Source organism: Mastomys coucha, unplaced genomic scaffold, assembly GCF_008632895.1.
Source record: "Mastomys coucha isolate ucsf_1 unplaced genomic scaffold, UCSF_Mcou_1 pScaffold23, whole genome shotgun sequence".
Taxonomy (NCBI): Eukaryota; Metazoa; Chordata; class Mammalia; order Rodentia; family Muridae; genus Mastomys; species Mastomys coucha.
Window position 1 is genome coordinate 101162881 of NW_022196906.1, and position 17423 is coordinate 101180303.

The 17423-nt window shown below is 52.1% G+C and overlaps 1 protein-coding gene across 7 annotated transcripts in view; it reads left to right on the top strand.

Moving 5' to 3' along the window:
- The window catches only part of Cacna2d2 (calcium voltage-gated channel auxiliary subunit alpha2delta 2), a 133221-nt gene that overhangs the window by 59261 nt on the left and 56537 nt on the right, over positions 1-17423 (top strand). For all 7 annotated transcript variants that reach the window (XM_031343421.1, XM_031343424.1, XM_031343425.1 and 4 more), the window contains exon 3: positions 6893-7009. In XM_031343421.1, the coding sequence (XP_031199281.1) occupies positions 6893-7009 (117 nt within the window). The remainder of the gene's footprint in view (positions 1-6892; positions 7010-17423) is intronic.

A 17423-nucleotide genomic window follows, 5' to 3' on the forward strand; every position in this document is an offset into this window, starting at 1 on the left:
TATATATATATAAAGTTTCTTTCATCCCTTGCCTGTTCCAGAACATCCCCTTAGTACGAAGAGAGCCAGAATGGAGGTAAAATTTAGTCACACGCTTGAGTGTCACATAGGCATGTGGCCATGGGAATATGTTATCTAATTATAGTAGCCTGGAGCCAAGCCACCGTTGGGTGACTCTGCGATCCCTTAGCCTCCATGACAGCTGGGCTTGCGTTAGTTCCTGTGACAGGGAATGAACTACTCACTAAGCAACAGATGCTTCCAGGATTGGGGAATCTTAGATGTAAGAAAGTTCCTTTAATTTTCCAGAGGTGAGGTATGTTCCCCTGTTCTCAACAACCCTTGGAGCGCTGGAGAAAGGACCTCTCATTTTGGAACTCGGTGGTAGAAGCCAAGGCTTTTCCCACGTGAGATACAGGCCTGGATAGGCAATCAGATTTACCAAGGCGTTCAAGTCAGGGTAGGATGAAGAGCTGGTAAATGTCTACAACCACAGTACTTGGGAGGCTAAAGTTAGACCAGGAGTTTGAGGGCAGCCTGTGCTACAAAGTAGCAAGGATCCTGTCTCAAAAAAGAAACAAACTGAAAATGAATCCCTGTGGAAATCCACATCTGTTCCAGAGAAGCAAAGACAGGGCCACACCCAGGAATAGGCTCTGCTTCCTCTAGCCATGTGTAGGGTAGGACTTTCAGGGAGAGGGACCTTCCTAGAGCCACCTTAGGGCCATTTCCTCAGAGTGGCCCCAGCCACTCTGGGTTTTTTTGGTTTATTGTTTTGTGTTGGGTTTTGTGTCTTTTGAAAAACAAGAGATTGAGCCTTTTTATGACATGGATTTTACAGCGTAACGAGGCAGCGTAATTTCCCATTCTCAGCAGCAAGTGCACTTTTTACACTAATTGCATAATTAGACATAATGTACTAATTGCAGTAATGGATGACAGTCAACTAAACTTTAACTTTAAAAACAGGGAGGCGTTGCTGGGGGTGGTTGGAGGGACTTTATCCCCCCTCCTTGAGTTTTGTGAAGGGGATGGAGCAGCTTACCCATGAAAGCTCTTAGCAGCTGCCTTATTGGGCCCAAACCAGAGAGCCACTTGGCCCTTCTCCCCTGCCTGGGCTCAGGCACAGTATGTCACCAATGTGGCTTGCCCCCTGGGGAATGTGAGCTGTGCAGGTAAGGCAAGGCCGAGTATCACCTATGGCAGAAAGTCCACCCCTGCGTGACAACCAACGTCACAGTATACAAACCCTGATGGTGACAATACACCATATATGTGGCTGACCCACCATGGAACCAACCCACCGTGGAACGGTGGCAGCTAACAACTGTGAGCAAGTGAGGAAGCCTGGTGAGTGGCACAGGCTGGTGCCCAGACACTGACTGTGTTCTGCGGGCTCCAGTGACCCCCTTTACCCTTGCCCAAATGTAAGTTCTGTCCGTAGCAGGTGAACCTGCCTGGAGAGGTCTCAGTCACAGACACAACCTAGTGCAGAGCACCCTGCGTTAGGGCTCTCTGTACCTAATGTGGGGTACCCTCTTAGTTCCAATAGGATGGGGCCTGGACCAGATCTGTCTTAGGCGCTTCTGTGAGAAAGAACTCCAGGTGCATGGCCGTGCATCACTCTTCCCAGTCACCGGTGATTAGTGGGATGTCCTGACTCTTGATGAAGATAGGAACCTGGTTAAACAGCCTACTATGGGTGAGGTCAGGGCCTTCACTCGACTGGCTTAGGGGTCTTGAACTGGTCACTGCCTGCTCTCCACTCTTCTAACCTCCTTGCTGGTCTTGGGCTATCTCTGACCCTCACTTATGGCTTTCCTGATGTCTAGCACAGCCTGGTCTGGCAGTCAACACTGATCCTTGGTGGCAGACTCCAGGATCCTCTTCCATGGGAGTGTTAGTCTGCCACTTGCAGTCCGTTTCCTGCCCTCCCTATTAGGAGCATGGAAGCATGAGGGGCTGGGTAGTTAAGACACCCACTGTGGCTGTTTTATGTCAGACATCAAGAGGTGTGGTGAGAGAAGGTTTAGGGAACAGCTGCTCACCCAGGGAGAGCAGGCTCAGAATGGGGGCTGGGAGGCTGGAGCACCTAGCCGGGCCCCACGCTGAGCCTGGGCCTTTGAGGAGACAAACAGAAGCGAGGCAAGCCTGCATCAAATCTTTCTTGTTCCATTTTCTCTCTGATTTAATTTTCCAGAGATTAGGGCCCGTTCACCTTCACTGCGGAGAAGCCTCAAGAGTGAGCTGGTTTTCACTCCCAGGGTTATGTGGTTGGTTAGAGGATCCAGCTAAGTCTGCCAGTCCTCCGCCCTCCTCCCTTCTGAAGTGGCTGGCTTCCCCCCTGCCCCCAGCTCTTCAGTATCATCGAGCTTCTGCCCCAAGCTCCTTTCTAGTTGGTCAAACTCCCAGTTCATCCCTTCAAACCCTTATACCCCCTTTCTCAAAAGTCTTAACCTTCAAGTTTAGAGATTGATGCGGAGGACAGAACCGCGAGGTACCCTAAGGCAAGGGCTTTGGATCGGGCTGGCCATTCAGTTTCTAGCTCTGCCATAGGGCGCCACCTCTCTTTAGCTGTTGAATGGGGATGACAAGAATGGCCTGTCTTCCAGGGGCCATCGTGAATCAGTGAGCACCTGCCCTAGAGTAAGCCAATAGGACAGTTTGTGCCGCCTTCCCCCTTTCCTCTCTTTTCCCTCCTCCCTCTCTCTCCTCAACCTTCTCACCCTGGGCAGGTCAGTAACTGGCTCAGGTCTGGGCCCCACTGTTGCCAGCTTTCTGGGATTTTATAAGATAACCCCATGGGGTCTGTCCATGCCACTTGTCCTGAGGTCTTTTGTCTCCTGTGGCAGCTTTTTGAATGTCCCTGGCGTTTGGGGGTGAGGCTGACTCTTTCCATCCTTACGTGTTCAAGTTTCCCATCCAAGAGTCTGCAGGCTCGCTTCTCATTTATGTAGCTGCCCTGGCACGGAAGAGGTTAGACAACGGGTTTGGAACCACAGAGTACCCTAAAGGGAAGGAGGTACCCCTCCCGAGCCACGACTCTGGGTAGGGTCTGAGAAGATGCCTCATAAGCACAAGGATCTGAGGTTAAACTCCAGCACCTTTGTAAACATAGGGGACACTTGTAGAGACTACAGGATCCCTGGGACTTGCTGGCTAGCCAGTCTAGTCAAGTCAGTGAGTTTCAAGTTCAGTGAGAGACATCCGCCACCTACAAATAAAGTGGAGAGCCATTAAAGATACTACCTGATGTTGGCCTCTGGCCTCCACATGCACACTTGCACATCATACAAGCACATTTTAAAAAATAGTGATTGGAAGTATATGGTAAATAATGGTAGAGGCTCACGATATGAGGGAATCCATACAACCCCATAAATTGTCCCTCCTGCCTGAACCATCCCTGCTGTTTCTCAGGCCCTCTCCCATGTGCCTACATGACTCTGTCTGCCTCCCTGGCCCAGCACCTTCCCTCCATCCCCTGTGGGATGAAGCCTCTTGCGCCACTAACATGGATGGCTTAGAGCTGCAGCAGCCTGGCTACCCACTTGTCCCTTTATTCAAATCAAACTAGCTAACCGGATAAAGGTGAGGACCACTGAGGCAGTGTTGCCATGGAAACTATTGAGGGAGTTTTTTCCCAATAACTTTCTGGGACAAGGAAACCATTGCTATGGTTGAGGCCTTGCATCCTGTGCCCTGACCTTTCGGCCATGTCCCAGCTGGTCCCAAGACTAGGGGCTGGTGTTGGTGAGAAGCTAGCTATCAGAGTCCAAACACTGTACTGTCGTCTCTGGGCTCCCTCCTGGGTCCATGCTGGAAATCAGCTACCTGAGTCACATCAATGTGGAGATGACCTATCTCCTGGGGAGGGGCACCTGCTGAACTGTGTCATTTGGATCTCCCTTGAGCTCAGGACTGAGCTCAGAGCCTTCCAGGGAACAGAGTAGCTGGAACAGGCCCAAAGGAATGTTGAAAGTATGAGACACCAGGGACCTACCATTCAGGAGTCGCTACAGGGGTTTATTTGGGAATGGGAACTGGCTGGGCTGGCAGCTTGAGCAGCCACTAGGATTCTGTCTTCATTACACCAGAAACCCCTGACAATCCGTTTCCTCACTCTAGACAGGATTTAGAGCTCATGGGAAGATAGAGCAGCCGGGATAGCCTGGCTCCGAGGCCTGTTAGCAATAGCCCAAAGAGTCCTCAAATGCAGGCACCAGGGCGGGCAGCAAAAGGACTCCGTGATAGGTCCCGGGTAAAAAGTGGAATGGGAAGAGAGTCTAGCAAAGGCATGCAGGACTCTGCAAGCTCACAAATCTGTGAGCAGAGGCGGAGGGATGAAACCCACATCCCAAAACCCTGCTCTTAAACACGGAATCGGGCACCTGGCTTTGTTGAGTGTCCTCTGCACACAGACATGGTGCCTGGGGGGGCGGGGGGGGGACAGCAAGAGAGCTAGCCGCTTCTGTGTGCTATCAGTGGCTCCCTGGTGTCTGGCTTCCTCTGTTATCGCCTCCAGGACCGAGACTGAGGTGTTAGGAAAAGGAACAGGATAGCTGAGGGAGCGAGTTGAGGGTGTGGGGCCTGAGACGGGTAAAACTCAGGAGAAAGAGGTTGGCTCGCCGGGAGTGAATGCTGCCATCTTTTGACAGCTCTCAGCAGGCATATCTAGTAGGGCAGGGGCTGAGACTACTCCCAGCCCTGGAGATAGTAAAGACAAGGGCACAGGGGTCCAAAGACATGAACTGTGCTGTTGCTCGTGGCTTGTAAGGACTCCCATTCTCACAAACATATCCAACACCGGGGATTCAGAAACGGTGGCTTTTAGAAGAGCCTCAGCCTCCCAGCTTTGTGTCACCTGTTGGGACCTTGGAGTGTGGCCCTGACACCAGATCTCTTCCCGATGCCGGCCCCAACCCAGTAGCCACGTAGACTTCAAAGTGTACCCTAAGCCTGAGAAAGGGGTCCCAGGCTTTTCTAAAAGATATGTACAGTCTTCAGGAAACCAGCGCAGTCCAGCCTCAGAGCCTAGGAATGACCTTGACAAGCAAATCTAATGTGTTGGAACTTCATCCCTTGGCCCTGACGAAGTCAGGCAGCTGCGCCCCCTGCTGGCACAAATAGGCTGGGTGCTGCTTCAGCTGTGTAGTCCAGACCATGGCAGTAACACAACCAGACTGCTCCATAGTAGGGAATGGGGCATGGTGGGGTGGGGTGTGAAATCTCCAGACCTGAGACACATGGGTCAAGGAGGATAGAGCATGTGGCCTTGTCACTCGGTCCTTTGTCCAGAATGGTGTTATTTTGTCTGATACCGGCTCTCTGCTTGCCTTTCCTTTACCTCCATCACAGGGGACCATCTGAGGGCCTTGGTCCAGAGGCTGAGCATGGGTTCTATGGAACAACCTGCCCTGGTGTCCACTCAGAGCCTCAGTCCTCTCTGGCTGCACAACCAGGCCCTGCCACTCGCCCCCCTAATTGCCACAGCTCTGCAGGAAGGAGCGACTTCATACAAATTATTTTGTTCTAAGAGAGGGACAAAAAGAAAAGAGAAGCTGAGAGAGACGGGGATGGCAGCAGGAGAAGATTGCCTGAGCCTGCTTTCTGTGTTGCTTTAACCCTTGCACCGCCAGGCACTAGGCAGTCAGCAGAGCTGAGGCTCTGGCAGCCCCCAGCTCCCAGGCCCCAGTCCTTCCTCCTGTCAGATAGCAGAGTCCTTGTCTCTGCACGTCTTCTGTCACTTTCTACCTTATCATTCCCTGCCTGCCTGTCTCTCATCAGGTGCCTCCGTCACCTCCTTATTGCCCCTCACCAACAGTTCTTCCTGCCTCCACGTGCCCCCACTTCTGCACAGCCTGGTGGTGAGGCTCTGTCATGCTAGCCAGGCCTATGACCTCTAATGATGAAGGAGCCAACTTGGGGTACAGACATCCTGGAATTGTTTGAATGGGGACACAGACCAGGTCAGGCTTGGAGACACCCTCGGTTGTAGAACGCATACATATGCATGCACATACCCAAGACTCCGAGAATGAACAAAGATACCTGCAGAAATCTGCCTCTGGGATTCACATACAGGCTCCCAGGCTGCATCTAGAAGACCCAGCCTCACCCACCCCAAAGCCCACACGCTGGCATGTGTACACAGGTGGCAGTGTCAGGCCATGTCACATACTAACCATCAATTTACACCAACACTTGCATGTGTACTGAGACTGTGTCTCCTAAGGAGGAGGAATGGGCAGATTAACTCTCCCTACCTGGTCTCCATCAATATTCTGTGCCTTGAATGGCAGAAGAGCCCCAGGGGCTCCTAGAAGTCTCCATAGTTTCTGCAAATGGCCCAGGGCAACACCCACAAAAGGAGCACAACTGCTTGAGGCTATGTGGGGGAGTAGCTGTGAGTATGCACACGTAAGAGATAGTTTGTGGATATGTACATATATGAGTGTGTGGGGTTGAAAACATCCTCATGTTGGGATGTGGTTTATGATACATACTTTTCAGCTCCACCTCGCTCACCACACACACTGGCTTCTGCCTCCCAACTGGCCTGCCCTTCTCCACTGCTGCTTCTAATAGCATTCAGAGGGTGCAAATAATGGCCCCTGAGGCCCAGACAAGGCAATTTTCCCATCAACCACCAGCACGAGCCACTAACTAGCCTATACTGGACCCTCCGCCCAGATGTAAGCTATAGAGACCAGGCCTGCACTCCCCTCCCCTGAGATCATGAAGGCCCCAGACTCTGTGCTTGTTGGGACCAAAACCAGTGTCGTACAGGGATAAGGGCTGAACTGAGGTATGCATGCAGCGAGTAGATGAGGCCATGGCATAGGAGTGATAGACCATTCTGCCCTCACCCTTAACCTCTGCTTCCTTCTAGATCTACAAGGACAATCGGAACCTGTTTGAAGTGCAGGAGAATGAACCACAGAAATTGGTGGAGAAGGTGGCAGGGGACATTGAGAACCTGCTGGACAGGAAGGTCCAGGCCCTGAAGGTAGGCCAGTGTGTTGGGAGCTTGAGAACATTAAGGGAAGGCAGGGTGGAGTGGCCTTGACTGGAGGCAGTGTTCCAACCCTCGCTCTCACAGAGCACTTGAATCCCTGAATTCCAGCAGGGAAACCAGCAGTAGGCAGTGCTGTGGGGCTGTGGGCAGCCATGACAGTTGTAATTGGGTTTGGCTGCAAGCGAAGTGGCCTGGCAGACCTAGGCTGTCTTGCCTCTCCCGCCTGCGGGGCCTGGAGTTTTCTCATTCCTCTCGGCCCCCTGCTTGTCTGTGGATGGTGGAGTGAGTAGCAGGTCAGAACCTTGGCTTGTTGGTAGAGTCCGCCACTAGGTGGGCTGCAGGATCTGGTGGGGAGGGTATGGCACAGAGGCAGCCACAGACAGGGGAAGGCTGGAGCCCCTGCTCTGCCCAGATCTTAAATCTATCTCTGCCTGTTCTGGGCCTCCCATTTCTACTCAGAGAGGTAGCAGCTCACGGGTGCTGGGTTTTCACAAGTGGTAAGACCTGCCAGGCTAGCCTGATATAATCAGACCCCTGCTCACTCCAAGGACAGCAGGTGGGGAGGGCCCCTCAGGAGCTACAGAGACATCCATAAATGGGCAAGAGGCATCCATTGTGCCCCTGGATCAACAGCACCATTGTAGCTGCCCCCAGCCCATGTAGAAGCTAGCAGCCTCTGGCTGAAAGCAAGGAAGAAAAGAAGGAAGGACGGAGCAAATGTTCTGAGGTGTCCTACAACAGGGATAAACTCAGACGAATCCCAGCAAGGGAAAGAAGCCAGTGACAAAGGCCGTGTGTGTGATGCCATTGCTATGAAATATCCAGCAAAGGCAAAGGCATAGAAATGGAAAACTAGCTTACTGATTGCCATGGGCTAGTGGGAGGAGACAGGGCTGGTGAATGCGGGGTTTCTTTTGATGGTAAGGAAAATTTCTAAATTTAGATTATGGTGGTAGTTGCATGGCTCTAATTATACTAAGAACCACTGAAATGCATGTTTAATGGGGCTGGATTTGCTGTCAATTAAATCTCAATAAAGTAATTTTAAAAAAAAAATTAGTATATCCATCTACAGCTATGACCAGGGTCAAGACAACTAACCTAGATCCTCCATATCTAGACCCAGTAGAGAATGAGTCTCCTTTTCCAGTAGCTGGACCCCGCCGTTCTTCATGGGTTCCTCGGTCTTAGGTGACCTATGTGCATGGGAGAGAGTAGTGACACTGGCCTCTGAGTCTAGAGACAATGGTCTCTAAGGATCTTCCTATGATTATGAACCCAGCAAACTCCGAGCTGTGCCTAGAAAGCCTAGTCTCATCTGGTTTGGGGGAATCCCCTGGTCACAGATATGGGGAGTCCATTGGAATACAGGCTCTCCCAGAGGGGTCAAAGGTCTCTACCTACGAGTGTCAAGCCATGTCAAAGTCTACCCAGCCAGCACACCATACCCATCCCACTGCCTCTCCCAAATGTGTCCCTTTTCATCTTGTTCTGTCTCCTTGCCCCTCACTCATTCCAGCCCCTGAGTTTACACACTGCTTCCTAGGTTTCCTGCCCCTTCCCAAGTTACAGAACATGGTTGTCTTGTTCAAACTTTTATTTTAGGTAAGTATTTAGTATGTAGCCCAAGATGTCCCCAAACTCCCACGCTTCCTGCCCATGCTTCATGAGCTGAGACTACAAACATATACTACCATACCTGACTTGCCACCCCAACGAGAGTCCTTCCCTACCCCCTTAACCCAATACTACAGGAGCAGCCAACTCTAACAGAAGAGGTGGGGCATGGTCAGATACCTGCCTCCTCCCTCTAAGTCAGCAGCACCATCCCATTCCCCAGTACACAGTCAATGACAAATACAAACATGATTTTCAACGGAAGAATGATGGGGAAAGGCCCTCACCTCTTGGTCAACCTATCACAAGCCATTCCCATAGCCCCTCCCATAGGAAATCTATGCTCCTCCATCTTAGAGAAGGGGACTTGGGGCTTGGAGAAGCCATGTGTCAGGACAGGATGCAAGAGAACCAGAATTCGAACACAGGTCTTCCTGACTTGGATCCTGGCCTGTGGTTCCCCCACATTCTTAAGGCATGAACTAAGGCTACAACCCTGGCTGTCCCAGGCTTGTCCTGGCCAGTGTCTTCCTGCTACAGCCTGATTCCAGGCTTACCCTATATCCCCAGAGGACAGAAGGACTGCCTATTCCCTTGGTTCTAATTGTTCAAAGTCAGCTTTGAACTTGGTTATGTTTTAATTTTGCTTTTAATCATGCTCTGATCCCTTTCTTCTTTCCCTCATTTGTATGCATTCTGAGCACAAATGAGGGGAGGAGTCTGGGGGGTCTTGACCCCCATCCCCTATTCCATTGTTCCTCCCTCCCCGGACCCCATCCAGTAATCCAATTTAAAAATCCCTTAATCCAGTCTTGAATCTTAATTTGGGGCTTGCAAAGGGAGAACTGAGCAATGCCGGCCACAAGTATTGTCCAATCGGCATCGAGCAGATGTCTCTTGACCTGAATGAAGTCAAGAGTCAGCTAGAAGCAGGCCAGGTCAGGGCCTTACAAGCACAGGCGAGCCGTGTCCCCAGGTCTAGGCACCATGCTAATCTTTCTGCTTTGGGAACCCTGTCTTGAAACTTTGGCTAAAGACGAGGCCTTCACACCAGGGCTTTCTAGGGGCTTGAGTTCCAGAAGGCACAAGAAGGTGCCTGAGTTTCTATGACAGGCCATGAGAACTTGGACAGAGCTGAAGTCCAAGTGTTAGCTTCTCATCCTCTCAGCTGAGGACTTGACACACAGCCTCTTTCTTGGAAAGGTCATCATTGTCCCCCGTCCCCCTCCACCCAATGTTGTCACCAACGTTCACTTGTGGCCAGTTATGTGGTAATCTCTGTGCTGGTGCTGAAGGCGCGGTAGGGAAGGACATCTTCCTCCCCTCATGTGTCCCCACCTTTCCATGTCAGGCCCCAACTCCCTTCTCTGTGCCACTGGTGTGTGCTACTCAGGAGACTATGGTAAGAGGATTGCTTGAGTCCCGGAGTACAGAACCACTTGTCAACATCAAGAGGCCATGTCTCAGAAACATACATTAAACCAAGGGCTTTAGGCCCCTCCCTGCCCAGTGCCTCTGGTCCCCAATCTCCGGGGGCTGTCATTCACCAAGGACAGCGAGTGTTCTTGAATGCTATGTTACTTACCACCCATCCCTGGCACCTTTGCTATGTGGCTCAGAGGAGAGAGTTGGAACGAAGTGAGAGACAAGCCTACAGACAAAGCTAAGGGACTGTGGCTCACTGATTCTCAGAGAATGGGAAGGCCAGGGCCAGGGCCGGGACACTCAGGACATGGCACCTAAGTCAAAGATGTTACTTACTGTGCACATCAGAGTGGAAACCGGCAGCCTGCTCTAGGAAGTCCTTTGTCCTTGCCTTCAAACTCACAAGCCGGGGATGGGGGTCTTGCTGGGACTCCTGAACCTAAAAACTCAGGCCATGCACACTTGGCAATACCTTCATGTGTGCCACCATTTTGTGACCTTGTAGCTTTAGCTGTCTACAAAAGAACAAGACTAAGGGAAAAGAAGATGTGGCATTGGCTCTCTCTGAAAGGGCCTTGACCAGTGATGACCTAGTGACCCTGGACAAATCCCCACCCTTCACTTTCTTTCTTAGATAATGAGTGTTCCTCCCAATGTCCCCTACAAGGCTCATGTGAGTGGGGCAGAGGGAAGTGCAGCCCTTGGATCTGAGGGTTCCAGTGGACAGCACACCCCCCCACCCCCCCCACCCCCGCCATCAGTGGCCTCTGGAGAATTAGCGTCATTTAAAGAGTAAAATTAAAAACCCTTGTGTGCGCAGTCGCCCTGCTTTTGCTGCTAATGGCCACTTAACCCAATTAGGCTGACGCATGCTGGCAGTATGGCCGGGTCTGCTCAGGAATGGAGCTCTGAACTGGGTGTTCAAAGGCAGGAGGTGAAAAGGCCGAGGGCTCAGGGACAGGTTATACTCTCTCTGTCAGGAAGAGAAGGTTCCTCCCAGTTTTGACTCAGTTGCCCCTTCCTTTCTAAGGCCGTGTCTAAAGCAGGGCCTCCTAGCACCAGAGGCATCTTGAACTGGAACAGTCTACTGTCCATAGGCTGTGGCTTACCTCCTGGCTCCAATTCTCTCAGCCCTGAGGGTATTTGGTAGCATCCTTGCCCTCTACCTCTAGATGCCAGTAGCACACCAATCTAACAGTTGGGTCTCTAGGTATAGTCCACTGTTTCCTGGTCAGATGGCACAAGCGATGTGACAGTGATGGATAGAAGTCCCACAGACAATGGGGCAGTGGGGGGCCTGAGAGATGTGCAGGTGCCATAGGGCAGCTTCAGCAAGAGAAAGATTTCCTTTCTTTTAAAGGGGCAATAGGGAAGACTGCCTGGAAGAAGCAGCAAGGGGATGATGGGTACTAAGGTAGCTAGAGGCCAGTTTAGCTGGATCCAGCGCTGCATTCATTGATGGGGGTTCAGCAAATAGGTTGGTCCTGGGAAATCTAGGCCAAGAGTCATCCACCAAAGCCTGGCCTCTTGTAGGAGTTTTGCAAGCATTTGTGGAACAGATATGTGTTTCTGGGTTCTGCCAGAGCTCAGCTTCTGGGGTCATGGTTCCAGGTTCTGCTGGAGCACGGCTTCTGGGGTTGAACTCCAGTTCCGGGAAGCTGAAACAGGCACAGTCATGGCGGGCTGACAGGCAAGGGAGTCTGTAGTACCCGCTGCCCCCGCCCACCCTTCTCTGAGGAATTAAAAGGTGTTTGTGTGGGGCTGGCAGTGGCTTCTGCCTCCCTTCCATTACGAACATTAAGAGATCTTGACCCTTCCACTTTCCCGCTCTTGAAAGGAGCTGCAGACACGTGGAGCCAATTAGGCACACGCGTGGGCGCCAAGGGCCTGAGCAGCCTTTTCTCCCTGATTGCGGCGTTTAGAGCTGATTATTCTCCCCCTCACCCAAACAGCGCTGCTTCCTGGCAAGGTGCCACCCAGAGGAGCTGGCTGGGGGCCCCTGGGGACAGCGAAGGACTGGTTTAGTAAGTGGGCATCTATCGAATGTCTTTCATATGTGTGGCTAGGAGGGAGAAGGGTAGGGGCAGGAATGGTGGCAGCAGGGGCCCGGGTAGCAATGAGGTTTCCTCTAAACCACCATTTAGGGATGGAGATCAGAGAAGGCCTTCAGAGGAGGTGACCTAAATGTGTGTAGAAGCTGACGGCCACTCCACACCCCCCCCAAGCATCCTTGTCCTTGGAGGCGGTCAGCATGAGCAAGAGAAAGACGTTCCCAGTGGACACGAGAGTGGAGCCCTCCTCCCTCTTACATCTAGGTTGGATGGCCAGGAGATCCTGAGATCCTTCGAGACTCCAGGATGCCCTAGTGGAGCCGAGAGCTAGTCTCCCCAGGTGTTAGAAGGACCATGCAGGTATAGTATGGCTATACCTCAGCCAGGGGTCCTCCAGGGTCTCGTCATTCCTTGGCCTTTACCTGCCCAGCTGACCTCAGACCTATTGGCCCTCCGGAAATGCCAGGTTGTCTATTTGGATCTGGTCCCCTCAGGACTCAAGTGGCCTTTGTGCAGCGGTCTGCTCAACTGGGACCTCACAGAAGAAGGCCACAGTCATGCTTCAGCATCTGCCAATCAAAGGAAGGGACTGATGGTTGGGATGCACCTCTAAGGTCTGAAAGGTGAAATGCACATGCCCTGTAGCTGAGTTCTCCTGGCAAAGGTTATCAGGAAGGGGCTGCTGGCTTGTATGTATGGAATGTCCGAAAGCAACACTGCCCTGACCCGGGGGCAGGGCCACTCTATTCTGCTCTCCAGACAAGGCCTAAACTCAGGGGGAGACTCCCATCTACTTGGGCCCACTCCTCTGGGACTGGTGGGGGTAGGTAGTCCTAGCTGGCAAACGGACAGATCCTAGGAGGTAGAGGGAAAGGACCTACAGGTGCAACAGGGACAAACCAGACTAATTTAGGATCACCGAAGTGAGAAATTTAATTGATTTTTAATAGTATGTGGCCCTTTGTTCTGAAATTCTTGTGTGACAGGGCCGGGGAGGGGAGCAGTGTGCCAACCAGGCTGGTCCTGGCCCTCTGGGCCCCATATTTCAAGGAGACAGACAGTAACCTTTGGGGTGTCAGTGTACAGATTTGCTACCATGGGCCTGAGAAGTCTAAGAGGACAGTCTGGAGGAGGTGGCAATTTAAACTGAGCCTTAGAAGACAGGTGCAATTGTCAAAGGCAAAAAAAGGGACTATCCCAGCAATGTCTAGTCCAGCCCTAACCCAGTAAGGAGCATGAGCGGAGGGTGCAGCCTGTGCCTCAGTTTCCACTGCAAGGAAGAGGCGATGTGGCAGAAGTGAAGCTAGGGACAGGACTCACTGCCTGATGTCTGGAGTGACTGATGTACATCCTTAAAATTAAGCATGGTCGGCTTTCCCAGCATGGGAGCAGTCTCACCTCATTTTCTAAACTTCAAGCTGGGCACTCGGCAGCGTCTCCCTGGTGACAGTGGCTGCCTGTGGGAGAAAGCACTGGTACTACAGTTGGTGTCACTGCCCTGGGGGTGGTAGACACAGGGGCAGTGAGAAGGGCCGGGGATTGCTGTGGCTTCTCAAGTCACGGGATACCTGGTGTTGCAGGTGCTTTGTTCAGCTTCTGTTAAGTGAGTACTGAAGACTGTCATGTTGGGTGCAGGCCCAGTCCTAAGTCACCGGGGACACCGGAGTACAGTCTTCTGACAGTGACAGTGTTGTGATCCGTGTCACAAAGTATGGAACGTGGGGCTAAGCTTAAGGGACCCGGTGGGAAGAAGAAGAAGGTTTAGCCAGGGAGAAGAAAGGAGAGGAAGGAACACAGAGGTTCAGGGACCAGAAGTCCACCTTCAGGCCCACCCAGTCCTTCCTCACTCTTCTGGGGCCTTGACAAGGAACCCCTATTCCCAACTTGCATCTCCACGGCTCCCAGTGTCCAAGGCTCCACAGTGCTTCCCTCCTGGCACAGGCCTCGGGACTGGTGTTTGGGAAGCTGGTCACAGCCGCTGGCCCTTGGTAGCAGCCTACCTGTGTTTGCCCACTCTCTTCCTCAGTGGATGGGAGTTGTCCAGTGTTTGCTGTGTCAACACCAGCTGGAGTCCAGCTATGGAGATAGCTGAAGACATGAGGCTGCATCCTCCCGCCCCCCAGGGACCAGGGCTCCGGCCTTTACCTGGCAGGATCAGGGTCAGTGAGCTAATGGATGTCTCCTCATACACAACCATGCAGGTCTACAAGAATGCCAAGTATAATGAGGCAGAGACCTGGAGCCGGGGAAGGCAGGCTCCCCTGTACGCAGCTTGGGATTTCTTGGCATAAGCAGTCTTCAAGGTTGTGAGGCTGAGTGCGGGGTTTGGGGGGGTCCCCGGCCCTTTGTGCAGGGTCCCACTGCCCTCCCATAACCTCGAGACCCTTCCTTCCTCCTGTGTGTTCCCAGTCACTAGATCCAAAAGCCTAAAAGAGGCCTAAGCAGCAGGCAAGTGACCAGAGGAATAAACAGGCAGTAAGGCAGAAACAAGATGCGGGACAGAGACTCCAGGACTGCAGGAGGCCATGATCCAGGGAAGCTGGAGTCCATACAGGAGCTGTATAAACCTAGCCCAGTAGGAATGAGCCACCGCCTCAGGGAGGGTGCTGGGGCTTGATCTCAGAGACAGGTGGGAACGGAGGACCAGAGAGCCATGGAGGAGTAGGTTTTCCAGGAGTGTCTTGGAGATGACTTGCCAGGAACAGTCCTCTGGAGCAGGACCAGGTACCTGGGTAAAGAGGCACAGGAGGTCACAAACACAGCCCCGCCTTAGTGGTGTCAGGGAATTCTGCTTCTCTGCTTGGTTTCCTTACCGGTGAGATGGGTGTGAAGAGACCCACCAGGTGGGTTTTCTGATGGATCCTCTCTGACTGAGGCTCCGGGGAATGGAATTGTGCCTGTGGAGATGCCTGCAGGGAGAGACTTGGGCTTTTATGAATTTGCATTTGGGAGCCTGATGTGGAAGGTCTCCTCACTTCACTTTGAGATTCTTAGGAAAGGCGCCCCAGTTGTCTGGAAGCACATAAAGGTGGCACTGACCCCAAGGCTAGAGAAAAGAAGGGAGTGTGTGGGGGCCCTCCAAATATTAATCCTGGGATTCACCAGAAAAAAACAAAACAAAACAAAACAAAACAAAACAAAACAATTCCACCATTCTGGGCCAGATTGGAAGCAAGCTTTATTAAATATTAAACGTTGACCAAGAGGTGGACTTCGGTCAGAATCATTCCCTGGAATTTCCCAGCTAAGTGGCCCCAAGACACGTGCTGCAGGAGTTATAAACACAAACCTATAGGCCACCGTACTTTCCCAAGAAGCTGCTGTTATATTCCAAAAAACTACAACTCCCAGCATCCCAGGAGGCTACCTGGTCCTTGGGCTGGTGGAGCTTATAGGTTAACTTGAGGCATGGCATTTACCCCTCAGAGAGCAGGGAAAAAGATTCTGAAAGAAGAAAGAGCCTCAGGGTAGTAGATGACCCAGCTGAGTCCCCGACAGCTTCATTGGAAGAGAGGAGCAGGGCTAGGTGCCTGAGCTCTGAAGTAAATGGGCAGTTAGTCTCCAACACAGGAAGTGGAGGACTCACAGGAAGTGGGAGTACTCAAAGGAGAGGAAAGACCAACACAGGTGTCAAGAGAGGGGTTGAAGGCCTACTGCCTTATTCGGAAGAGAGAAAGAATCTTAGAATCAAATAGGAACTAGCTGCAGTGGGGTGGGAGGTAGGAGCTGGTACACTCCCTGGTGCTGAAAGGTAGGAGATATCGGATGAGTGCAGGCTGCACGCTGAGACCTTCCTCAAATGCTCGCTGGCCTCCTCACCAAGAGGCAAGCCCGAGCTTATGGGGTGTAGCAGTAGGGGGCTCATGGACAAGGGGTGGTGAGAGCATAGACTCTCAAATCCCAGGATCTTGTGTAACTTTGCAGTGAATGCACACAGTCTTGCCTGCGGTTCACAGGCCCGGCAGCCCTACTGGCTCCCAGAGCTGGGGACCTCAGGGTCCTGCTTCTAGCCAGTTTTGAGATAGGCTCCAAGGTCCTAGCCACTTGGGAGAGTTGGAGCCAGGAGGTAAGCCACAGTCTATGGACTGTAGGGACAACCCAGATTTCTGACTATGGTCTAGTTCAGGACCACTGCCCCCCCCCCAAACCTCAGGCAGGAATACCAAGTTCCACAATGTCCCAACGACACTGACCTTTTCCTCCCACTGCCCTGCACACCTGGGCTTCCTTTTATCTGAGATTCCTCCGCTAACCTCATCTCTCTGTGTGACTACCGTGTAATTAGTTCATTTCGCAAACTATTACATCTGTCATATTTTCCGTTCGCCTTTTTCTTTCCCAGGAAAGGGTGGAAAGGGTTTGGGTAGAGAGAGACATCTGGGTGTAGGGACATCACATAGGTCAGCTTCCCGCCCCCCCCAAGCACTGACCCCCACCTCCCGCCCTTAATACATTCCAGCCCCAGCCTGCTAAGTAAATGGAACTCAGTGGATTGGGCCTGAACATGTCAGAGCTCATCTCATGCCAGAAAAAGGGACCACACAGACCTCACCGAGTCCCTTCCCAAGAGGATCCGCCCATTTTGTTCCCACCCAAGCACTGCCCAACTGCAGGGCTCAGACTAGTAAAATACATGGTGGTGTTGCTCACCCAGGACACGGCATGGTATAGATGAGGATGTGGTGGGCAAGGTGGACGGAAGTAGGCAGAGGTGATGGATGAGCCCTCAGGCAGGTACTGCTTGGAGCCACTGACTATGGACAGGATAAGTGTAGAACTCCACAGTGGGTGGCATGCACCTAGGCCCTTAGCCAAACAGGACAGCTCCAGACCAGCCTCATTGTCCTGGGATCAGAAATGTCTAGGGCTAGGCAGAAAAAACAGTTTAAGACCTCAGTTTTGGGTAGTTGGTTTGATTTTGTGTCAGTATTGTTTTAAAACAGGGTCTTCCTAGGTAGCCCAAGCTGGCCTTCAGTACGTGATCTTTGTGCATCCTGAGTGTTAGTGGTATTAAAGTGCCATCATGCCCAGCTTTAAGCTTTTAATCAGAACTGTCTCAGACAGGCCATCAGAGCTGAGCCCGTGTACCCATTCCCCGACTGAGGCTGAGCTGCACAGGGCCCAAGCCCACTGATGGCATGCAGTGCACAAGACAACTGGAAGAACTGGCGGGAGCCTTTACTGGCATGGCCTACTTTTCTGATCCCCACTCCCCCTTGTCTCCCCGCCTTTTCTTGCTGTGATTCCCTCGGGATGTGAATCCTTTTAAACTTTTAATTAAAAACATTCTCTTTTTTCCCTTCAAGGTTTAC